Source organism: Sus scrofa, chromosome 10, assembly GCF_054392235.1.
Source record: "Sus scrofa isolate SSC_HxYL_T2T_F1_AM1 chromosome 10, Sscrofa_HxYL_maternal_Yorkshire_Landrace_v2.0, whole genome shotgun sequence".
NCBI classification, from domain to species: domain Eukaryota; kingdom Metazoa; phylum Chordata; class Mammalia; order Artiodactyla; family Suidae; genus Sus; species Sus scrofa.
In genome coordinates, this window is record NC_139392.1 from 16,398,204 (window position 1) to 16,422,349 (window position 24,146).

General features: G+C 53.0%; 2 protein-coding genes and 1 non-coding gene across 6 annotated transcripts; all 3 read right to left on the reverse strand.

Moving 5' to 3' along the window:
* Positions 1–3,105: 3,105 nt before the first annotated feature.
* On the reverse strand, positions 3,106–7,126 carry PYCR2 (pyrroline-5-carboxylate reductase 2). Of its 4 annotated transcripts, none has more exons than XM_084979246.1 (7): positions 6,999–7,126; positions 6,675–6,745; positions 5,264–5,440; positions 4,954–5,175; positions 4,665–4,757; positions 4,307–4,470; positions 3,106–3,757 (listed from the first exon to the last, which is right to left on the reverse strand). In XM_084979246.1, the coding sequence occupies exons 1-7, from the start codon at positions 7,063–7,065 to the stop codon at positions 3,592–3,594; spliced, it is 960 nt and encodes a 319-aa protein (XP_084835372.1). In that variant the 5' UTR covers positions 7,066–7,126; the 3' UTR covers positions 3,106–3,591. The 4 variants fall into 4 exon arrangements, with proteins under 4 accessions (XP_084835372.1, XP_003130590.1, XP_084835373.1 ...); XM_003130542.5 differs by having other exon boundaries at positions 5,264–5,443; XM_084979247.1 differs by having other exon boundaries at positions 6,830–7,126.
* A 3,325-nt stretch (positions 7,127–10,451) lies between these two features.
* LEFTY2 (left-right determination factor 2) lies at positions 10,452–14,839 on the reverse strand. Its single transcript, NM_001195346.1, is given in 4 exon segments — positions 10,452–10,815; positions 12,147–12,389; positions 12,587–12,833; positions 14,590–14,839. Coding segments are annotated over 4 exon segments (1,104 nt in total).
* On the reverse strand, positions 13,638–13,744 carry LOC146398828 (U6 spliceosomal RNA). The gene has a single exon (XR_014818478.1). It is a non-coding gene; the product is annotated as a U6 spliceosomal RNA (small nuclear RNA).
* Positions 14,840–24,146: the final 9,307 nt, after the last annotated feature.

Consider the following 24,146-nt stretch of genomic DNA (forward strand, 5'->3'; position numbering starts at 1 on the left):
TTTACCCTTTTTTCACCTATAACATTCAGCAATGTTAATTATCTTTATCACATTGTACATTACATCCCTAGTATATATTTATTCAAGGCCTTTGTTTTTTTTTTTCCCCTGCAGCATATGGAGGTTCCCAGGCTAGGGGTCCAATCAGAGCTGCAGCTCCTGGCCTACGCCACAGCCACAGCAACATGGGATCCAAGCTGTGTCTGCGACCTACACCACAGTTCCTTAACCCAATGAGTGGGGCCAGGGTTCGAACCCCCATCCTCATGGATACTAGTTGGATTTTTAACCGGCTGAGCCACAATGGGAACTTCCTCAAGGCCTCTTCTTGAGCAAAAGTTGAGTGTATTCACTGAGATGTCCTAGGAGAAGCCTGGACACAGGGGCCTTCGAGAAGGTTTCTCTCTCTCTACCTGGGTGCCCAGAGGAGAGCCCCAGTTGTAGGCAGCCAGCCGTCCTGCTTCTCCCACCAGGAACGATGATGCTGAGGGGAAGAGGGCAAAAGCTGCTCAAAGGAAGAAGATTCAAGCCCTAAAACCAACACTGAAGCTGCTTTATAAAGCGAATACATGAAGTCACCTGCCGCAGCTGGCACACGGGGCACCGAGCTGCATCAGCGTCCCTGACAGGGTTTCTCCTCTGGGCATAGGCACTCGGGGTGGCCTGGGTGCTCGGCCGCTGGCGCCTGGCGCCCTCTAGTGGCGCAGGGGAGCCTTTCCTCTGCGGCAGGGCCATCAGGCGGGAGGGGCCTGGGCAGCCGGGACAAGCTTTCCCAGGGGCCTGCCTGTGAAGGGTATTTTTAGGAGCCACCTACAGAACCCATCTGTGAAATGAGTGGGGGAAACTGGAAAGAGGACTTGGAGTTCCTCTGTGGCTCAGCGGGTTAAGGACCCAGCCTTGTCACTGCAGCGGCTCGGATCACTGCGTGGTTGGGGGTTCAATCCCTGACAGGGGAAACTTCCACGTGCCCTGGTGCGCAGCCAAAAAAAAAGGTCCCCCGGCAGCCTTGGCTCCTCCTGAGCGAGATGTGGGTGCCCACACCCTACCCATCTGCCTCTCAAGATCTGGTGAGAATCCTATCGGATATGAAGGCTGGCTCCTGGCCAGCACAAGAGCACACCAACGAGCAAAGTACTGCGTTCGTAAGAAAATAACAGAGTGAGATCCAGGATGCTAAGGACCAAGGAAGGGCTGAGAGCAGGAGGCCAAGGAGAGGGGGTGTGTGAGCAAGACCATGGGGGGCAGGGGTTCAACAGAGACAGGCCCGTGGGTAGAACCAAGGGGGCCTTTGAGGGGGATGTGGGCAGTGGCACTGGGAAAGGAAGTCCATAATGTTCTTTGGTCATTCTTTTCCCTTAATTCAAAATGACGTTGTATTTGCTTCCATACTAAAAAGAAAAAATTAAAATGTTGACCTCTTCGAGTTCCCATTGTGATGCAACAGGATTGGTGTTGTCTTGGGAGCCCTGGGACACAGGTTCTATCCCCAGCCTAGGCACAGTGGATTAAGGAAACCACGAGGCTGGGATGTGAATTTTAAAACCCCATAAAATGTCTACTCTGAGTGGGTTTCCCAGTGGCGCCATATCCTCAGAGGCAAGGTCCCCCACCCCCACTGAAGGCTGTAATGAGGTAGGTCCTGTGTGCCGGGTCCCTTTCCCCCAGGCACCTGCCAGGGACCCCTACACCTTGCCCTCTGCCTGCATCCCCTCTCCTCAGCCAGCCTAGTTTCCTGGTGGTTCCTTGTCTTCTGGCAGGAGGGCCCCTCAGAGCAGTGAGGGCAGCCATCCCCGCCAGAGGCTGGACAGGGCACCCAGGCCTTTCCCTTCACTGGCGGTGTCCATGACAACTCCAGGCCTCAGTGTTCCCATCCATAAAATGGGGAACTAATAGCTACATCGTAATTATTAACTTAGATGAGATCTTGTGTGCCTGGCACCAAGGAAGAAAACATGTTAGCTTATTAAGGAAGTTTCTATGTTTTAGGTTATAAAAGAGAAGCTGCTTGACAAGGAATGTTGGCCAGGCTTTCCATCTCAAGAGAGAAGAAACCTTGCAATGTGGGGTTGCAGAAAGAGGGGGAGAGGAGAAGGCGGGAGATGGAGATGGGGATGGGGTGGGGTGGGGGTGAGGGGTGTTGAGGGTTGGGGGATGGACACCACTGTCAGGGTAACCATGTCATCTGCTGAGATGCCATGAGGCTGTACTGTGACTCAGGCTTCGCTAAAGCTTTACCCAAAGCAACGACCTCACTGGGAGAAACATAGGCAGTGATGGCTATTTTTCTATTTTAATGAAATAATAAACTGAAACCAAAAGAGATGAATAACCTGCCCAAGCTCATCTGGTCAGTGAAGATTAGAACCCAGGCCTTTGTTCCTTCTGTTACCAGAAATTTATTAACTAAGAGTTCCCATTGTAGTTCAGGGGGTTAAGAACCCAACTAGTATTCATGAGGATTCAGTTTCAATCCCTAGCCTTGCTCAGTGAGTTAAGGATCCAGAATTGGCCCCCCAAAACAAGCAAACAAAAAGTCCCCAGGCCATGCATCAAACCTACACCACAGCAGCTACACCACAGCAGCAACCTGAGCCACAGCAGTGACAATGTTGGGTCCTTAACCTACTGCACCACCAGGGAACTCCTGTTCTGGTTTATTGGTAAAAGTAAAGCCCGGGTCAAGGCTTTTTGGTACTTGCTTAGATACACAGAAGGGCCTGTCTACCATGAGGGACATGCACTCAGGCTCTCATGTCCCTTCCCAGAGCATTGCTTAATAACAGTCATCTAGGGACAAGGATGAAGGAGGGTGTGTTTGTGTCCCACTGAGCCTACAAGTGGGAGGCGGGGGGGACGCTTTTTGTTTGTTGTTTTTTAGGGCCGCGCCCATGGAATATGGGGGTTCCCAGGCTAGGGATCAAATCAGAGCTGCAGCTGTCAGCCTACACCATGGCCACAGCAACAGGGGATCCAAATCCTTAACCGCTAGGCCACCAGGCAACTCCTAGCTCTTGCCTTGAGACAGTGCTCTCCTGCGGAAGCTGGGAGCAGCTGGCAAGGGCCTCAGAATGCTCCCGAATGACTTATGACCAAGCATAAGAAAAGGAGGGTGCTAAAAAATAACACTTTATTAAAGCAGCTAACCTTAACAGCATTGAATGACACTTTTTCCACTGTACATCTATGAAGCAAGAGTTAAATGTAACACAGACTAATATGTGCCTCTCTGATTAAGTGTGGTAATTCCAAGTCACTTGCCTTGACTTAGCATCAAAGGAACCCTGCCCTGGGCTCCAGCTGGAGGATCCCAGGTGAAGGGGCCTCAGCCCTCCCCGCAGAGCTGGGGCTCTGACGGGACTGCCAGCCTCTCTCTTCCATCCGTGTGCGGCGTGTTGGGCTGTACCTGTTTCTTGGCATCACCATGTCAGAGCACCTTACAGCATGAGACATGAGGGGAAACTAGCGCTGCCTGGTCCGAAGAGGTTTCAGGAGGTTTTATCACAAGGACCTGAAGACTCCCTGAGCCCACTGGCCCTGCGCGGCCCCCTCGGCCGAGGGTCTGGTCAGAGAGGAGGGTCGCCTGAGGCAGCCTCAGTCCTTCTTGCCTCCTGGGGCTGGGCTTCTTGTGAGGAGCTTCCCGGAGCTGGAGGGGGTCAACGTGGACACCGTGGGGGACTCCAGTTTCACTCTGTCCAGGAGGGTCTTCTTGAGGGCAGCTGCGGGGACCTTTTCTTGGTCCGCCATGGACTGCAGCTCTCTGCAGACAAAGCCCCGAGGCGGTGAAGGAGGAGCCAGAGCTTTGGGAGGCGTCCTCATCGCTTAACCTCCAACCCCAGTTGAGCGATGCCACCCAAACTTAGAACCCCAAACCAAACATTCCCCGCAGGCTGCTCAGACGTGCTACTTAACTAAGTACAGATTACTACACAGACGGAGACCTTCAAGTGGTCTTCTCGATTGGATGGGGAGAGTGTGGAAAATGACAGGATCAAGGGCGAAAGACCTGAAGATGAATCCTGCCTCCAATCACTTACTGGCTGTGTGACCTTGGGAAAGCTGTTACCCCTGAGCCTCAAGTTCTGCACCTGTAAGTCAAAGCTAATCCCAGCTCCCAGAAGGGTGAGAATTCCATGAAGTAAGGTCTGCAAACTCTTAGCTAATAAAGTCTACTAAGCATGGTCATTAACAGAGCACAGACTCCAGCACCACTGCCGGGACCAAAGACGGCAGGTTCGGCAAGTCAGCATGCAGCCCGGACTGAGGCTGGCTGAGAGTGGAGGGCCTGAGGCCACGGAGAGTGACCCACCTTGTGCGGATGCAGGAGGCCTCCACGGCGTTGATGAGCAGGGAGCGGAAGCCGCCGCTCTCTAGAAAGTGCAGAGCATGGATGGTGGCCCCCCCGGGGGAGCAGACATTGTCCTTGAGCTGGCCCGGATGCTGCTCAGAGTCCAGTAGCATCTTGGCAGCACCCTAGGGCAGGAGGGGGCGTTGGAGGAAAAAACAGCTGGTACCCCTTGCTGTGGCCCCTTAACGCAGACTTCTTCACACCCGCTGCGCCTCCCCCACTCCACCCCACCCTCCAGACCCAGCCCTGCCTCAGCTCTGTGACCCCCGGAACCCCGGCCCCATACCATGTTCCAGGACACACAGGGGAAGATACTGACCAGCAAGGCCTGGGCCCCCAGTCGGACAGCCAGGCGCCGCGGCAGGCCCATCTTTACCCCACCATCGGCCAGGGCGTCCAGGGCCATGAACGCCTGTAGAGACATGCACTGAGTCCAGGGGCAGCGGGAACTCAGGGGCGGGCCCAGGGTCCGCCTTCCCTCGTGATGGGAACGAGCCCCCAGGGTCGACCTCCTCCACCAGGCAGCCTCGCCCCAGAGGTGGGCAATACCCACAGCCCGTCTGCCCTCCCACCCTGCGCCCCTGGGTCCTGGGAAGGCTGAGCCTCACATAGGCAGGCCCACTGCCACTGAGGCCTGTGACGGCATCAATCAGGTCCTCCTCCACCTCGGTGCAGAAGCCCACGCTGCTCATGAGCTGCTCCAGGAGCTGCCCGTCCTCCACCAGGGCATGCGTGCCCGTGGCGTACACCGTGGCGCCCTCCCGCACCACCACGGGCGTGTTGGTCATACAGCGGATGACCTTGGGCGCCGGCTGGAACGCCTGCAGTTTCTGGGGCAGGAGAGGGACGAGTGAGCTGCCAGTCCCATGAGCGTCCACCCCTCCCCTCACACAGGGGCGCCAGGCCTGAGATGGGCACCTTCTCCACAGAGCTGATGGTGACACCGGCCGCACAGGAGACCACAATGTGCCTGGCCTGGACATCGGCCCCAATCTCGTCCAGGATGAAGGGGATGATGTGTGGCTTCACGGCCAGGAACAGGACGTCGCTGTGCCTCACTGTCTCCTTGTTGCTCCGGGTCAGGTTCACCCCCATCTTCTGCAAGAAGAGACTGCTGGGCTCAGGGTGTGGGGCAGCCTCCCCAGGCCCAGGCCGTCGCCAGGAGCAGCTGAACCCTTGCCCCGCCCACTCTGCCAGGTGCAGCCTGGAATCCCCTGCCCTGTGCCCTCAATGGCGCAAAGTTTTCCACTGTGGCTCCTGGGCAAGTGAGCACACAGATGCTAGATCTGGACAAGCTTCTCCATGGCAACCAGCAAATCCCTGTCCCCCATCCCTTCCACTTCTCTGCACTCAATCCCTCTTCCAGGTAAGGCAGCTCCATGGCTGGAAAGGGGCAAAGGGAAAGCTGAAATGCCAGTGCCCGATGGTCAGAAGCAGGACCCTATCCTAACACTGGATAGGTCATCACACTGCAAGGTTCAGGGGTGGGCTGCCTGATGCCCATCCCTTTAAAACTCCAAACTCAGTATCAGGGCCCTCCAGTGCTAGTAAAGTTGGCCACCCCAGGCACAGACACTGCCTGTCCCCCATTACACATTCTCTCCCACACCGCCCAGATTTGGGGTGAAGACTTGGGATGTTCTTTTTTTCTTCTTCTTAAGGTCACAGGTGCAGCATATGGAGGCTCCCAGGCTGGAGGTAGAATCGGAGCTGCAGCTGCTGGCCTACGCCACTGCCACAAGGAATCCAAGCTGCATCTGCGACCTACACCACAGCTCACAGCAACACCAGACCCTTAACCCACTGAGCGAGGCCAGGGATCAAATCCACATCCTCATGGATACTATGCCAACACAGTAAACGGCTGAGCCACAATGGGAATTCCAGGATGTTCTTTTTTTAGAGAAAGGAACAACTAATTTGCCAGGTTCTTTCCCAACAGGCTCACTTATGCCTCAGAATAGCTCAGCAAGTGGCTGCTGTGGTCTCCATTTTATAAATGAGGAAACTGAGGCCCAGAGTAGCCAAGTAGCTTAAGGCCACTTGATGAAGGAAAGTGAGTATTTTATTGGGTACCTACTAGGTGTCAGGTACTTTCCACACATTAAAACCTGAATTAACCTTCTCACAACCCCAGTGTCTGAATTTGAACCCAAGTCTGTGTCTGCGGCTCCCACCACCCTGAACTGCCCCAAGGAAGACGGAAATTTGTCATGCTCCCAGAGGGAAGCTCAGTGCGCGGCCGTGGACCAGCACAGAGTCTCAGCTCATGAGGCCATCCTTGCCCTGGGCCTCCACCCTCTTTCCAACATCCTTCTGCCCCACCTACCCTGAGCGCGGCCACCGTGGGCAGGTCCATTTCCGGGGAGCTGGCTATTATCTTGTGAGCCGACAGGATGCCTGCAGAAGGTAAGGCTTTTTAACTGAGGGTCCCGGTCTATCCCGTTCCCATGCGTTCCCTGGGAAAGCAGAATCAAAACCTACAACGCTCCGTTGTGGAGACGGTTGCTGGCGTTCTCCTCCCTCTCAATCGCTTTTGCAGGCTTAAGAGGAGTCTCTTCTTCCCCAGCAGATGCAAATTCCCCTTTCTTCAATCATTCACGTTCACCGCCTAAGCTACGAACCGCCCGCGCGGCCGCCTCCACACGCTCACCTGCAGCCGTGAAGCCCCGCGCCAGGGCGCAGGCCAACTGGCCGGCGCCGATGAAGCCCACGCTCATGGTTCGCTCCGCGTCTGCCGAGCAGCCGGGGGAGTCCGCGCAGCGAGGAAAGGCGAAAAGCGGAGAACTGAGCGGGCGACGCGCCCCGGAGCCGGATTCTGGGGGTAGGCGGCAACTTCCGGGACGAGTCCCCCAGCCGACTCCTCACTCCCTCATTCTGGGACGGCGCCGCAGGGCCCCACGTGGCCACGCCCCGCCGGAGCGGCCAATCCGCAAGCCGGGACGGAACCTTATGCCCGCCTCCTGCTCACGGGAATGTCAGGCGGAACCTAGGACCCTGCGCGCGAAGCCGAGATCTCAGCTGGCCTGGGACCTGGCCCCCACCCCAGGGCTTTCGGGACCCGCCCCTGGCTCGAGGCTGAAGCCAGGCGGAGGTCTGTCTAGTTATGCCTGGTGCTGGCCGTCAGCTGCCCCCAATGCGCAAGAGGAATTCTCCAGGTTGCTGATTTGAGGGGATGAATGTGGAGCGTGGAGACCTGAGGGCTCCAAGCCAGGCTCCTCTGTGCGCCGGGGGATTATCTGGCTTGGAGCTGGGAGGCCCCCCCTGGGGGCCGCCGCGGTTTTTCACTTGAATTTGCGTGGTTCAAGCTATTGGTTTTAACTAGACTGCAGATAGGATCAGTTCTTCTGCGCAGAAAGTGATGGGCTCCTTAGGATCTGACTAAAGTACCCCTCCATCTCCGCTACTTTCAAAAGTTTCGCAAATGTGATGTTTACTTTTCATCGGTAGTAAATATAAATATTACGGGATCAGGTGACAAAAAAAGAGAGGAAGGAGGTGGCGTCCTACAGAGTCAGAAGAGCCAGAGAGACCATTAGTAGGTCAGAGCCTATCAGTTTTTCTACAGTTCTTTCCCTGTAATCCACACCCATACCCCCAGCAGTGGGCTATTTTCTGCAATTTTTCTCTAGTTGATCACATTACATTCCTGGACAAGTCCCCAGTTCTTGAGTTTCTGCACCCTTAAAAGTGAGTACTGGAGTTCCCCTCGTGGCTCAGTGGTTAACGAACCCGACTAGTAACATGACTTTGTGGGTTCAATCTCTGGCGTCGCTCAGTGGGTTAAGGATCTGGTGTTGCTGTGAGCTGTGGTGTAGGCTGGCAGCTACAGCTCTGATTCAACCCCTAGCCTGGGAACCTCCATATGCCACAGGTGCGGCCCTCAAAAGACCAAAAAAAAAAGAGTACTAAATATTTAGTATTAAGCAAAATTAAATTTTTTATAACTTTCTCTGATTACATAACTTAATACATGCATATTGAGAAAAATTTGGAAAATAAGAAATTCAAAATCACCCACGGTCATACTTCCTAAGGATAATTTCTTGTAGATATTTTCGATGTTATTTCCTTACATATTATCTTCTATGCATACATACCTTTTCCATCGTTGGAAATGAATGATATACCTATGGTTTTGAAAATTCTTCACTAGATACACAAATATTTTCCAGTGTCACTGAAAAGTTATTTAAAGCAAGATTTTAGTATAGGTCCCTCCAGGCTCAGCAGATTAAGGATCTGGTATTGTCATGGTTACAGCTGGTGGCTCAGGTTTGATCCCTGGCCCAGGAACCTCTTCATGCCTCGGGCTTGACCAAAAAATAAAAAATAAAACAAGATTTTAGTGTTTTATTATATGACAGTATTATAATGTAATATAATAATGTATTGTTGTTACATTATAGGGATGTACTGTACTAATTTAACAACTCTCCCATATATCAACATTAGTTTAATTCATTCTATTTATTTATTTATTTTTGTTTTTTAGGGCCGTACCTGTGTCATATGGAAGTTCCCAGGCTAGGGATTGAATTGGAGCTACAGCTACCAGCCTATGCCACAGCCACAGCAACACCAGATCCGAGCCGAATCTGTGACCTACACCGCAGGATAGATTGCCAACCCACTGAGAGAGGCCAGGGATTGAACCTATATCCTCATGGATACTAGTCGGATTCTTAACCTGCTGAGCCACAGCAGGAACTCTTTACAATACTGTTTTTTGAATGAGAGTTGGGGGATATAAATATTACAAATGAAAGAGGAATCTAAACTGTCGATGCAGGGAGTTCCCTTCGTGGCTCAGCAGTAACAAACCTGACTAGCATCCATGAGGATGTGGGTTCGATCCCTGGCCCTGATCAATGAGTTAAATGATTCCATGTTGCTGTGAACTGTGGGGTAGGTCGCAGACTGGCATTGCTGTGGATCTGGCATTGCTGTGACTGTGGTGTAGGCTGGCAGCTGTAGCTCCAATTCCCCTAGCCTGGGAACTTCCACATGCCTCGGATGCAGCCCTAAAAAGACAAAAAAAAAAAAAAAAAAAAAAAAAAAAAAATGTCATTGCAATCTTCAGCACCCCCTGGAGGTTGGGGGTCCTTGTGTCTCTCCCTTTCTTCAGATCACTGTGTTGCTCTCATTCCCCATTATTCCTCCCACTCTCCTATGTAGAAGGTACTAGAAATTAAATACACAGACACAGAGTGCAACATCACTTTTATTTTACTTCAGCAGATTATTCAATTTTTTGGCTGCTAAGTTAAAAAAAAATGTAAGTACACGTGGGTTCTAGTGATAAGTTCTCTAAAACAGTGGGGGAGATAACTATGTAGGCACAGGCGATGCTCCATCTGCAGAGGAGCAGGGGCGTGGCTGAGCTTAGGGCTGTCCAATCTCCAAGGCAATGAAGTCTTGAGCTGGATCTCAAATCCTCCTTTTTCAGAGGAAATGGTGGCCCCAAGGCTCCTGCACTTGGTGAGGTCACCGTTTATGGCCCTGTTACATCCAAAAACCAGGTGTCCTCATTCCTCACCCACTGCTTCTAGCCCAAAGCCCTCCATAGCCCTTCTAGAACTCTCTCAGGGGAATGGGGACCCAAGAATATTTACCAGAGCCCAGAATGGGTCTACATGTTTGTGAATGGGAGTTCTTTCTGAGACCTCCTCTACCTAGGGGAATTAGAGGGATTGTTTTGTTTTGTTTTGTTTTATTTTGTTTTGTTTTAATTCATCCTGTAATAGACTAAGTCAGTCTATTTTCCCAGTTCTCCTGGCCGGGTGTGTTGTCCCCTACTCAGCTAAGAATTTGCTGGAGAACAGAAGCTCCTAGCTGACAAGCTGTCCATGCTCATCTACATCCTTTACCAATAGGCTGGGCTTTCCTTCTACAGCTCAGGAATCCAGCTGCATTAGTTACTCATGTAAGTGCTTAGGGTGGGTGATGGACAGGAGGACAAGAAATGGAAGAACACACGAGGAAGGTAAAAGAGGGGCACTCAGTCGGGGCAGGAGTAACTTGTTAAGTAGAAAATGAAGACCTACGTTAAGGCCTGCTTTGGTGCATGCGTCTAGCCAGAGGCTTCCATGGCTGCACGCTGTGCCTACGGCTCCAGCTTCCTTGGCACGGGCGCCCCATCCCAGGCACAGCTGCACCTCTTCACCCTCATGTTGGGCAGGCTGACCACCTGGGGCCTGGGCTTGCCGCCCTCCTGGATGCTGACGATCACGGGCAACGAGGTTGTCTCCGAGGCGATGCACTGGCGAGGCCCCAGAAATGGCCACCTGAAGGCCAGGGGCTCGGGGGGCTGCTGGCAGGTGCCCACACACTCATAGGCCAGGAAGCCCGGGGGCTCCAGGACCCAGTTCTCAGCCCATTTCATCCCCTGCAGGTCAATGTACATCTCCTGGCGGCAGCAGCGGGTGCCCTCGGTCACTGGCGCCTTCGGGTCACAATTTCCCTGAGCTCTGTGGGAGGCAAGGAGGGCCAGAGTCAGAGGTCGGCTGGGAGGGCAGAGGTCAGGGAGCCCAGGGTGGGGCTCAGTGGGGCATCTGGAGGGAGACTGATGACCCATCTCTATTTATTTATTTATTTATTTATTTATTTTTAGGGCCGCACCTGAGGCATATGGAAGTTCCCAGGCTAGGGGTCAAATTGGGGCTGCAGCTGCCGGCCTACACCACAGGCACAGCAGCACCAGATCCAAACCACTTTTGCAACCTACACTGCAGCTCACAGCAATGCTGGATCCTTGAACCCACTGAGCAGGGCCAGGGATCAAACCAGGGTCCTCATAGATATTAGTCAGGTTTGTTATCGCTGAGCCTCAGTGGGAACTCCATCTCTCATTATGCTTAAAAAAAATAATAAATATTTGTGATAAGTAGTGAATGAATAAACATAGCCAAAACATAAATCATCAGTCAGTTACTGTTTATTAAAGGTCTCCTGTAGCTCCCATTGTGGCTTAGCGGAAATAAATCTGACTAGCATCCATGAGGACATAGTTTCAATCCTTGGCCTTGTCGAGGGGGTTAAAGGATCTGGCACTTACTGTGGCTGAAGATGCAGCATGGAGCTGATGTTGCTGTGGATGTGGCTGTGGTGTAGGCTGACAGCTGATTCAACCTCTAGCCTGGGAACGTCCATATGGCACTAAAAAGACAAATAAATAAATAAATAAATAAGAGTCTCCTGTTATGCTAGATCCTGAACTAGGTACTTTATTTCAGAAGGTACCTGCATTTCATCCTCAGATGAACTTTGAGGAAGTTCTAGCATTATCACCATTACATATGAGGAGACAGAGACCCAAAGGTCTTAACTGACACACCAGAGGCCCTGCAGCCAGTAGAAGGCAAAGCCAAACCGACCCAGGCTGTATGATCCCAAAGGCCTATCATTAACCACTGTGCTACACAGCCCATCCACCCCCCAATAAGCTAATTTGTCTCCCCTACCCCTGCCCCTGACAAAGGAACTCACAAATACCAGAGGAAAGCTACTCAGCCTTAGTAACCGATAATGCTAATATTTTTCAAAGAATTAGGGAAAGGTGGAGAGTGAAAATAGATGATTACACTAATGTATATGTATCAAGGATGTCTTAAAACCCGTTAAAAAATATCTAGATATTTTCAATAAAATGTCTGAAAAATAAACATTTCTACCATTAGAAATTCCGACACAGAGTGGAGGATCAGTTCCATTCTGTCGCTGTCTGCACCTCTCCCCCACTGGTTCCAGTCAACGTGGGCCTGGCCCACCTAGGCTCCTCGGGTCCCGCTCCGACACTTACCCATAGTCCCTGAGGTCCAGGGTGTGCAGCTCCAGCTGCGGCTCCCCCTGCCCGCCGCCCGACGGCCCCTGCGAGGCGAAGCGGACCAGCCTGTGGGCGTCCGAGCCCCGCGGGCCCGGGGGCTCCCGCTGCACAGACACCTGCAGCAGCAGCGGCTGCCGGGGCCGGCGCAGCTGCTGCCAGAAGGTCACCGCCTCCGTCACGTCCAGGGCCTGCCAGCCGCTCTCGTGGATGGACACCAGCCTGCGACACCACAGCGAGACAGGCCCGCGCTGAGCGGTGGGGACCGCGACGGCTCGGGGCAGCCCCGGGAGCCCCTCTCCCACCCGCCCCGGGGCCGGGACCCTGCCGCCCCTCCCTCTCCCCGCTCCCTGCCTCCCGCCCCCGGCCAGGCCCCCTCCTCTTCCCTCCTAAACGCACCCCAGCCCCCAGCTCCCCACCTGGAGTCGATGAGGGAGGTGCGGTTGGAGCCGTCCTCGCGGATGTGCAGCCACTGGACGGTGACCCGGGCGCGGTCGCTGCGCGGGAAGAGCCGCTCGTGCCGGCGGAGCGCGGCCTTGGGGACCGGCTCCTGGAAGAGGCGCAGCACCGCCTGCACCAGCTCGCTGTGGGGCGGCAGCCGCTGCTCCATGTCGAACACCAGCAGGTGCGTGGAGGCCTCGGACAGCAGGAACCTGCCAACCACCTCTGCGGACACGAGTGGGGGTCAGCGGGGCCCCTCTGGCCACCAGGGGAGCTCTGAGGATGGCAGCGCAATTGAGGGGAGGGACCAGCCCCTGTTCTGTCTCCCTGGTCCAAGCCCATTTACCTGAAAATCCCCCTTGGGTCTGGGTCTAGTTTGTAACAATCTCAGCGGGAAGGGGGCAGGGCTGACAGGGCTGCCGCAGCTGAGATGCTGAAAATGAGCATCCTCACCTGGGGGCACCTGGCCTTGGGTCTAGCTCTGGGCCCTGAGGAGGTGAGTCCAGGCCCAGGGAGGTAAGAGGCTGAACAGGATTCAGGATAGCTGCATCCCTGACAGCTGAATAGCTCGGTATTACACTTTAGCACAGTCCTTACACCTTTAAAAAAAATTATCAAGGTATAGTTGATTTACAACGCTGTGGTAATTACTGCTATACAGCAAAGTGATTCAGTTATGCAAATATACATTGTTATAAATTTTTTCTGTCTGTTTAGGGCCACACCCGTGGCATTTGCAGGTTTCCAGGCTAGTGGTCAAATCAGGCTGCCAGCCTACACCACAGCCACAGCAACACCAGATCCTTAACCCCCTGAGTGAGCCAGGGATTAAACCTGCGTCCTCATGGATGCTAGTCAGATTTGTTTCTGCTGAGCCATGACAGGAACTCCAAATATACATTCTTTTTCACATGTTTTTCCATCATGGTTTATCACAGGATATTGAACATAGTTCCCTGTGCTAAACAAGTAGGGCTTTGTTGCTTATCCATTTACCTATAACAGTTTGCCTCTGCTTAATCCCAAACTAAAAATATGGAACACTTCATGAATTTGCACGTCATCCTTGCCCAGGAGCGATGCTAATCTTCTCTGTATGGTTCCCATTTTAGTATATGTGTTACCGAAGCCAGAATTATCTCTATACATTTCTATCCACAAAAATGACTTTAATGTTCACAGCGCTAAGATGGGTCAGACATAGTCATGCCAGTGTTCCAAGGAGCAAAGAGAGAAGCAAACAGAGAAATGTGATTCTGAAGGCATTTTCTCAAGTGCCAGCATGAAAACAGAACCCAAGAAGTTCCCTGAGCCTGTGCCAGGGTTTGTGCTTCAGCCGCCTGCTCCCTTCAACTCTGCTTTCTCTTCTCCATCCTCCTCTGCTCTGATGCTTTGACTTTGGGAGCCCATCCAGCCTGGCCCAGCTCCTCCTGCCCCTGAGGGGTGATGGTCTCAGTGCAGACAGAGACCGGGGGCCCAGATTCAGACCTGGTGGCTTACAAGTCTGGGAAGTGGTCTGAGCTCATTTGACCTCACTTCCAGAAACACAAACAGGCTCAGGGCTGTTGGGCGACTTGTCCAAAGGAAATCAGCAAGTGTCAGAGCTGGGAACTGAACCCAGAGGTGGTTTCACTCGAAGGCAACCGTCTCTTTGTCCCCAGCACAAAGTCACCTCCACGGTGCGTCTTCTCCCGTCCCCCTTTTCCACTGTGCTTTCCCACCCCATGAGGTCTGTCCGGCCTGGCACGGCTCCTCCTGGCCCTGAAGGGTGGTGCCCTCAGCCCAGGCAGAGACCAGGGCCCCGGCCCAGCCATCCTCACGGACCATGGTTCCCCACCCCTGCCGCCGCCACTGCCGCCACCCCCAACGCCCCCTGGGCCTGGAGCCCCCCACCCCACCCCAGCCTCCCAGAGCAGCCACATCCAGTCTCAGCCCTCCCCCTCCACGAGGACCAGGCTGCAGCAGGGAGGGAGGGCCTCACCTCGGAAGTTCTGGCTGAACCTCTTGCCCCGGGAGCGGGCCCCGTGGCTGCGCTGCAGCAGGGCCACGTACTGGGCCCTCACGTGGGCAGGGATGACCAGCCCGTCCACGTCGGCCTTGTCCAGGGCGGGCACCTCGCTGAGGTGCAGCTGCTGCAGCAGGCTGCCCAGGATCTGCTGCTCGGTCAGGGCCGCCCCGGGGCCGGCCAGGGGCAGTGCCCAGAGTGCCCAGCAGAGCCACAGGGCCCGCATGGTGCTGCTGGCGAGAAGGAGGGGCAGAGTGGACGTGGCCCCCGGAGGAGGCTCAGGAGGGTCCCAGCTGGAGTGCTGAGAGCCAGGCTGGGCCAGCTTTATAGGCGGCCCTGGGCTGGGCCTGGGTGGAGGGAGGGAGGGAAGGAGGGAGGGAGGTCACACCCCTCAGACCTCCTGGGAGCTCGGCAGCCAGACAGGTCCCTCAGCCCTGAGGAGGGGGCTGTCTAGAAGGGCACAAAGGCCTGTCTGGATACCACACAGGTCTGAGCCTCTGACTGCTGCTGTCTGGTAGCTCCACAATAATTTTAGTGCCTGTTGAATTTCTCCAGCTCTACTCCAAGTGCTAGTCTTTGAAAAGGTGAGCCTATTCTATGCAAAAGAAAGTCCCATTAGCCAGCTGTTTATTTATTTAGTTTTGATTTTTAGGGCCTCACCCGAGGCATATGGAAGTAGGGGTCCAATTGGAGCTACAGCTGCCGGCCTACACCACAGTCACAGCAACAGCAACACAAGATCCAAGCCCCATATGTGACCTACACCATAGCTCACAGCAACGTTGGATCCTTAACCCATGGAGCAAGGCCAGGAATTGAACTCATGTCCTCATGGATACTAATTGGGTTCGTTTCAGCTGAGCCACAACGGGGAAGCTAAATAGCACATGAAAGCTGGCAGCTCAGCTCTCTTTGCCAGGCCAGGAGAAATGATTTCTGCGAGTGTCTCTGCAATCCCAGGACTGCAGGGAGAAACTCCTCAGGTGCAGCTGCCTTCTGGGGAGCCCTCTGGGCCATGAGCCTGCTGCGGCTCTCACAGCACCAGCGTTCTATTTGAGGCCAGGTCATGCCCGGATTCAGAACAAGGGACGGGAACCTGGAAAGCAGAGGACCAAGCTGCCCAGAGCCCCATCCTGTTCAAAGCCACAGGAGTGAGCACATGCGGGGTGAGAGCTCCTCAGACACACATTGCAGCCTGGCTGGGCTCAAATGTGGGGCCTGCTGCTTGCTGGCTGTCTGACCTGAGAACAAGTTCACCAGCTTCTCAGTGTCTCTGAAGCAGGGGGTGACAGCAGCCGGGTCTACTCCATAAGGCTGGTGTGAAGATTCGATGAATTAAAACACCTAAGATGTTCAGTGCTAGGCCTAGCATAGTGCGTGCTCTCTGAGGGCTTGCTCTCCTTATCAACTGCCTGCTCTTGCAGTCTCAGGGTGTGCTTCTCTAAAAATGACCATGACAGGAGTTCCCGTAGTGGCTCAGCGGTAACAAGCCTGACTAGTATCCATGAGGATGTGGGTTCCATCTCTGGCCTCGCTCAGTGGGTCTGGGATCCGGCATTGCCATGAGCTGTGGTGTAGGTCGCAGATGTGGCTCAGATCTGTCATGGCTGTGGCTGAGATGTAGGCTGGAAGCTGTAGCTCCAATTTGACCCCTGGCCTGGGAACTTTCATAAGCTGCGGATGCAGCCCTAAAAGACAAATAAATAAATAAATAAAAGAATAAAAAAATAAATGAAATAAAAATGACGATGATGGAGTTCCTGCTGTGGCGCGATGGGATCAATGGGATCAGCGGCATCTTGGAGCGCTGGGACGTAGGTTCAATCCCCAGCCTGGCCCACTGGGTTAAGGATCAGGTGTTGCCCCAGCTATGGCTTAGGTCAAGACTGCTGCTCGGATCTGATCCCTGGCCCAGGAACTCCACATGCCGCGGGATAGCCAAAAAAGAAAAAAATGAGGATGACAAGAAGGGCAGTCATTTCTTGGACCTCCCTATATGCCAGGCACTGTTCTGAGCTCTGAACCTGTGTTCACGACAGCCCTAGCAGACAGGTGCCAGCATGGGCTCATCTTCCAGATGTGAAGTCAGAGCATGCTCTGTGAAGGAACCAGCCTGCCCTCACTCAGCAAGTGGAGGGCAAGGAGGTCAATGCAGGCTTCTGTCCCCAAGGGCCCTCCTGGCTCAGGGGATTTGGGGACATGCAAGAGGAACCCCTTCCACCAAAATGCAACAGCCTCCCCAGGCACTGTCACATGGGAGATGAACAGTGGTGGTGGAAGAGGACGAAGTCTGTGGTTGGGGTCCAGGGGGCCCAGTGGGCAGGGAGCACCCTCAGCCCCTTCCCACCAGAGGGTACACTGGCCCCCTCTGTGGGTGTGCTGTGTTACTGACAGATCTCTGTGCCATCTCGCTGCCTCTGTGCTCCTCACAGCTCCTGGGTAGAGGAAGAGAAACTTCTGGTGTCCAAGGGAGGAATGTCCCCCAGGAAGGTGAGCACCAATTGCCACCTAAGCGTGTGTGTATACCCGTTTGCCTAGAAACGCCTATACCTGCGCATGCGCATTTACCTAGAGGCCTTTGCGTAGTATGATGGGCAGGGCTTAGCATTTGAGGCAGGGGAGGAATAATAACGGTGACAACACTCATGATGGCTAATAGGGCTTATGGGCTGCACGCTGTTCTGAGTGCTTTAGGTCCCTGAACTCTTCATCCTCACAGCAATTTGCTAGTATTGTTCCTATTTTATAGATGAAGCAACGGAGGCATAAAACCGTTGCCTGACTTGCCCGAGGTCACACAGCTAGTAAATACCAGGGCTCGGGTTTGAAGGGAAGGCAACAGGGGTTCTTTCAAATATGTACACAGGACAAGGTGAAGGGAATGGGGGGAGGAGACTGAGGAGGGAGCGGCAGAATGGTGACCTTCCCCACTTCTCTGCTCCCCTTCCCTCCTCTCCCACCTCAGTTTCTGTCAATGCATGTAATTCAGAAGCAGGAATTCAAATCCCATCTTGGAGTTCATATACCACTTTGTTCCGACACTCCCTGAAATATAAGGCGCCACCTCCGGGTCCGGCCCAAGCGGGCCCTCCTGTTCTCGCTGTGACAAGTGTAGCCTCCTTCAAAAGGAGAGCTGTTGCCTTTCTTTGCAGGCGATTAGCAGGGAAAGGACTGCCTTGATGCAAACATTTGGGCCTTGAGTCAGGCCAAAAGGTGCAGAAGTGTCACATTTACAGGCGACCCAGGACTTGTGGCCCTTAGTCCCTGGAAGTTGTTTTGGGCTGGTGTTCCATAAATATGCACTAGGCACCACCCTGGCCGCTGGGTGAGAGGAAGCCTTGGGGCTTAGCACCTTAGCCAGGGTGGTGCCAAGGATATAACACCCCGGCTGCCCTGGCAGGCCTGGAGCCCTGGCCAGGCCCCCAACATCTAGACCCCAGGCTGTGCTGCTCCCTGACCAGCGCGTGACCGCACAAGTCTCACTTCCACCGAAGAGATGCCTCAGGCTGAGGACCTCTGAGTCCCTGGGGGTCAGGAGCGCTTCTGCACTCAGGGTCGCTGATCAGTTAAACTGAAAGTTCATTTTCCAGGGAAGAAAGTAACACGGAAGGACCTTCCTCTGCCAGATTTTCTACCTCTCCCAGGCATCTCCCTGGAGCTCCTGGGCTGGCCTCCCAGCACAGATCCGCTCCAGAGCTGAGTCCCGAATGGGAACTGGAGCTGACTGGAACCAGTCCTGCCCACACAGATGGGCTTCTGGGGGCCTGGTGCTCAGGGAGCTTCTTGAGGCCAGTGGTACCTGCGCAGGTGGTCCCTCCTTCAGAAACGGAGACTCCTTCCCAATCGTGGGGACCTTCCTTAAGACAAGAGAGCCTGGGGGCATTCGTCACCCCCGAGGGTTTGTCCAGCAAGGTGCTCCATCCCCCACCTTCCCCCAGCTACTTTCTAGAAACAGAGGGCTCAATGCTGAAATGGACCATCCATTCTATCTTCCTGACCCCTGGCTTTTGGAGCTAAGAAAACCGAGGCTAGAGAGGTGACAGTGTCCCTGAGCTGACACAGTTAATGAGAGATGCCTGGATAAAATCAGTTCTTCTCATTACCAGCCCCAAATCTTTCTCCAAACCTTCAAACTATTTCCAGGGCACAGTCCCACATGACCTCCTGAAGCCAGGGGGGCGCATCCAGCAGCCCCCAAGCAAGCTGGGGGCTCAGTCGATCCAGGGTCGGTCGGATCTGGGCTGGGGAGGCGGGAGGAGCAGACAGACGGAGGGCAAAGCCCCCAGACTCCAGAGCCTCTGAGTCCTGAATGTGGATTCCAGGGAGGACTGAAGAGTTTTGCTGGGGAAATAAAATAATTGGGCAATTAGCTGGTGGCCCAGAGAAGAAGGCGAATGTGGATTGGGAGACTTTTTTTCAAGGGTCTCATCAACTGTCGGGAGGAAGGGCAGCTGCCCTTTGTCATGCAGAGTCGGGAACCAGGCCTCCCCTCCAGCTGTGGATCTGGGGGTTGAGTCTGGTCAGCCGTCCGTGGGGTCAGATTGGGCTTGAAAAGTGGAAAAATTATAAAGTAGCCTCTCCTGACCTTATGGGAGGAGAGACTACTGGCAAAGCTGTCTAAATTCAGACCTCTCTCCCCCAAGGCTTTCTAAAATAGAAGGAGTCCATACTGTTTATGAAACTGTGTTGTTAGAGGTGGAAAAAAGTCTGTTAGACTTCTTTTTTTGCTTTTTAAGACTGCACCCGAGGCATATGGAATTTCTCAGGCTAGGGATCAGATCGGAGCTTCAGCTGCTGGCCAACACCGCAGCCACAGCCATGCGGGATGCCAGCCACATCTGCAACCTAAGTCACAGCCTACCGCAATGCTGGATCCTTAATCCACTGAGCGAGGCCAGGGATCGAACCTGCATCCTCATGGATACCAGCCTACCGCAATGCTGGATCCTTAATCCACTGAGCGAGGCCAGGGATCGAACCTGCATCCTCATGGATACCAGCCTACCGCAATGCTGGATCCTTAATCCACTGAGCGAGGCCAGGGATCGAACCTGCATCCTCATGGATAACCCGCTGAGCCATAACAGGAACTCCCTGTAAGACTTGTCTTTTTCAGAGACATTATGTTGTGAATGCCCCAAGTGAAACTGTGAATGCTGTACAAGCAGGCACGTGTGCTGCACCCCCATCTATTTTGCTGGCAGGCATGTGCATTAGGACGGGGGACGTTTGCCCCAGCCTCCTCCCACCCAGGTGGCCTCTAGATAACCCAGGTTTGCAGCTACCCTGTCCTCTGGACCAGAGTCCACAGTTTCTGCAGTGGCCCTCCCCACGAGGTGTCCTCCAGCCGGGCCATTCCACACAGCATGGCCATCACATCGCGGCAAAGCCAGCCACCCCTGAGCTTTGGGAATGGGCCTCCCTGTGCCCCCCCGACACCCCACGCCACCCCTGCCTCCTCTCAGCCCGACAGCTTCTCCACAACCCCCTCCCTGGCACCTCCCACCTCCTGCCAGGTCTGGATTTGGTCCAGGCTCCCAGGGGGCAGTGATTTCTGCTCCATTCGCCTGAGGAGCTGGTGTAACTATGGGTTCCAGGACCCTCAACCCAGGCCTCCTTTAGAGGGTTTGGCTGGGTGCCTGGGCCAGGAATCTGAATGTTAGCGCTTCTGTGCCCTTGAGGGTTGAGAAGGAGGGGCTGGGTGGGAGTGCGGAGGCAGGCAGACCTGTGGGAGAAAAGCGTCCTGTCCGGTCAGTAAGGGAAATGTATCCCAGACCTTTCCAGATGAGTCCTCAGCTTCCTGACTGCGTGCGATGAGAGGAAAGAAAGTGACCAGGAAAAAAATGGAGTTGTGAAGTGGGATAATGATCTGGTGTTGTCCTGCGGGTTTCATCCCCGGCCCAGCACAGTGCGTTCAGGATCCTGTGGCGTAGGTCGCACATCCTCAGGCTAGGATTCAACCCCTGGCCTGGGAACTTCCATATGCTGCGGGTATGGCCAAAAAAGAAAAAATCAAGAAGAAAAATATTTTTTCCCTGAGTTCTTTTCTGGGCTTTCCCTGAAATTTTGAGCGTATAAGCAGGCAAACAGAAAGCTTTTTTTCTTCCTCTGTCTCTAAATACTCTGAACTTAATCATGTTATATGCAAATTGTTTAATATTTAATGCTTCAAAATTAACAATCCATCTAGCGAATTGTAATTGCTGTCATTTTATCTAACTTTCTGTTCCTTCTCCTCCGCTTTCTCCTGAAAAACAAACAAACAAACAAACCCAAAACCCTTTCCCCAGAGCTTCAATACTTGTGAATATTTTCATACTCAAGGACCGGGATATAGGGCACAGGAGTCCAGGGTTAATTCTGAACTGCGCCTCTCTGCTCAGGTGACCCCTGATGTGTCATTTTCTTGGCCACATGGGGCACAGGCAGAGGAGGAGATCTTCCTCCGAAGCCCAGCCTGCTTTCCCAGCCCTGCATCCCACCCCTCACCACCACCTCCACTCAGCATTCGGCCTCTCACAGGCCCCCCAGATACTCCTCTCATAGGGCATTTGTTACCCTATTCTTTTTCTTTTTAGGGCTGCACCTGCGGTATATGGAGGTTCCCAGGCTAGGGGTCGAATCAGAGCTGCAGCTGCCAGCCTACGCCACAGCCAGTAGCAATGCAGGATCCCTAACCCACGAGCGGGGCAGGGGCTCAAAGCTGCATCCTCATAGCTGGACCCTATGTTAGGTTCTTAATCCACTGAGCACAACGGGAACTACCCTTGGCTCATTCTTCATCTCTTTTTTACCTTTGAAGTATTCTCATGTGGCAAGTCTTAGTAGAAAGTTCACTTCTTTTATGAAAATTCTTCCTAGTGTTCTGACCACCACCATCTCTCCCCACCCCGTTCATCATTACGTTCTCTGGATGTGCTTGGTCTCTTGTGACAACAGTGAGATGACACGCCCTGTGGCATTCTGGACAGACACTCTGGTGTGCAGCTCTCTCAGAAGAGCACCAGCTCAGCAAGGGGCAGATACCCTCCTGCATGATCCTGTAATCACGCCTAGCGTGGTGCCCAGCAAATCATTGGTGTTCAAACTGCGTTTGCTGAAAGAGTGTAGGGAGCAGGGATGGGGAAGGAAAAGAGTGGGTGGATGGTTGAGCCCCCTTTTACTAAAAAGTATGGGAGTTCACATTGTGGCTCAGTGGAAACGAATCTGACAAGTATCCATCAGGATGCGGGTTCAATCCCTGGCCTCACTCAGTGGATTAAGGATATCCAGCATTGCCATGAGCTGTGGTGTAGATAACAGACATGGCTTGGATCTGGCATTGCTGTGGCCGTGGTATAGGCTGGCATCTACAGCTCTGATTTGACCCCAGCCTGGAACTTCCAAATGCCATGGGTGCAGCCCTAAAAAAAAAAAAAAAAAAAAAAAAGACTAAAAAATAAAAAGTATGTGAAGTGGGAAATTAAAGACATGAGACCTTAGTCCAGATTAAGTCCACTGTGGTCAGAACACCACCAACCAACATATATACCTTTAAAGTTGACAAACACATACACTTGGCAGATGGACAGTGACAAGTGTCTCTGACGCTGACACCTGGCTTGGATCCAACATTGCTGTGACTGTGGTGTAGGCTGGCAGCTGCAGCTCTGATCTGACCTGTAGCCTGGGAACTTCCATATGCCAAGGATGTAGCTTTAAAAAGCAAAAAAAAGGAGTTCCCGTCGTGGCGCAGTGGTTAACGAATCCGACTAGGAACCGTGAGGTTGCGGGTTCGGTCCCTGCCCTTGCTCAGTGGGTTAACGATCTGGCGTTGCCGTGAGCTGTGGTGTAGGTTGCAGACGCGGCTCGGATCCTGCGTTGCTGTGGCCCTGGCGTAGGCCGGTGGCTACAGCTCCGATTCAACCCCTAGCCTGGGAACCTCCATTTGCCGCGGGAGCGGCCCAAGAAATAGCAACAACAACAACAACAAAAAAGACAAAAGACAAAAAAAAAAAAAAAAAGCAAAAAAAAGATCCCATCCTCAACCCCCCTCCCTGGCCTTGGAGACACAGCCACGAGTCATCAGGGCCAGAGCTGGGCCCTGGTTCTCCTGACCTCACCTGATAAGTTTGGTCTTTCCTTAGGACCACCTTGTTCTAGATGAAAAATTCCCTAAGGTCTGGGTTAGATCATATTTTCTAGGCTGTCCGTCCCAAGTTCATCAGTGTGGAGTCACAGTTCTCACCAACCCGGGGGGAGCATTAGTAAAGGGCAGTAGTATTGATATTTGCTATCATTAATTGATATTTGCTATCATAATCAGTAGTAGGGTATAGATCTCATTACCTTAGGCTCTAATTTCCAGAGCAAGCCTGCTAGAGGCGGGAAGAAAGATTTGCACATGCTGACAGGTAATTGGAAAGGTGGGCTGAGCAAACAAAACACATAATGACGAGCGTGGAGTCATTTGGGAATCCCTAGGATTAGCACCGTCCTGCTGGGCCAGATCCTTTTCCCAGATCCTCCAGCATTTTGTCAAGAGCTCAGTGCTGCAGCTGTCATGGAAAGGAAACGAGCTTTTGCCATCCGCTCGGGTGAGAAGCCACTGGCGTGTTTTACCTGCTTCCTGCATGATCATTAGGGAAAGTGACACTCCAGCCACCAAGCAGCCCTGACACCTCCTGGAAACACTTTTTGCTTCCTCTGCAATGCAGCTCTAAGCTGCCCTTTGAGCATATGGCCTGGCACTTGCCCTTGGAGCTCTGAGAAGTTCCTGGTGGGAGCTGATGCATTTTTCTGAATAGGGGTGAGTGTGAGTGTGTGTGTGTGTGTGTGTGTGTGTGTGTGTGTGTGTATCTATGTATCAAAGATGTATCTATGTATCTATCAAAGATGTATCATTTTTCTGAATAGGGGTGAGTGTGTGTGTGTATCTATGCATCAAAGATATATCTAAATTGAAGAACAAAGAAAGGTTTATAATGAAAAGCAATAGTCTCCCATTCCATCCTTCCCCACACTTCAAACCTCACTTCTGACCGGGAGTTCCTGTCATGGTTCAATGGGTTAAGAACCTGACTAGTATCCATGAGGACTCAGGTTCGATCCCTGGCCTTGCTTAGTGGGTTAAGGATCCAGCGTTGCAGTGAGCTGTGGTGCAGGTTGCAGATGTGGCCTGAATCCTGCACTGTGTGTGACTGTGCTATAGGCTGGCAGCTGCAGCACCAATTCGACCCCTAGACTGGGAACTTCTGTATGCTGCAGGTGCAGCCCTAAAAGAAAAAAAATATTACTTATCACTTCTGATGGTTTACAGTCAGAAACCATAAACAGTATGTTTGCTTTCTTAACTTGGACAAATCTGTTGACTCCCTGCTCCAAAAAAATAAAAAGCCTTTAGCTCTTTTCCCCTCACTCTGGATTCCTTCCTCCTCTCAAATTTTTAACAGATGCATTGGTAATTTTAGTTCTTTTCTTGAAGATTTAAATAATATTTGAAAACCTCCATTTCTTGCTCCTTGAGCTGCAGATGGTGTCCTAATATTGTCTTT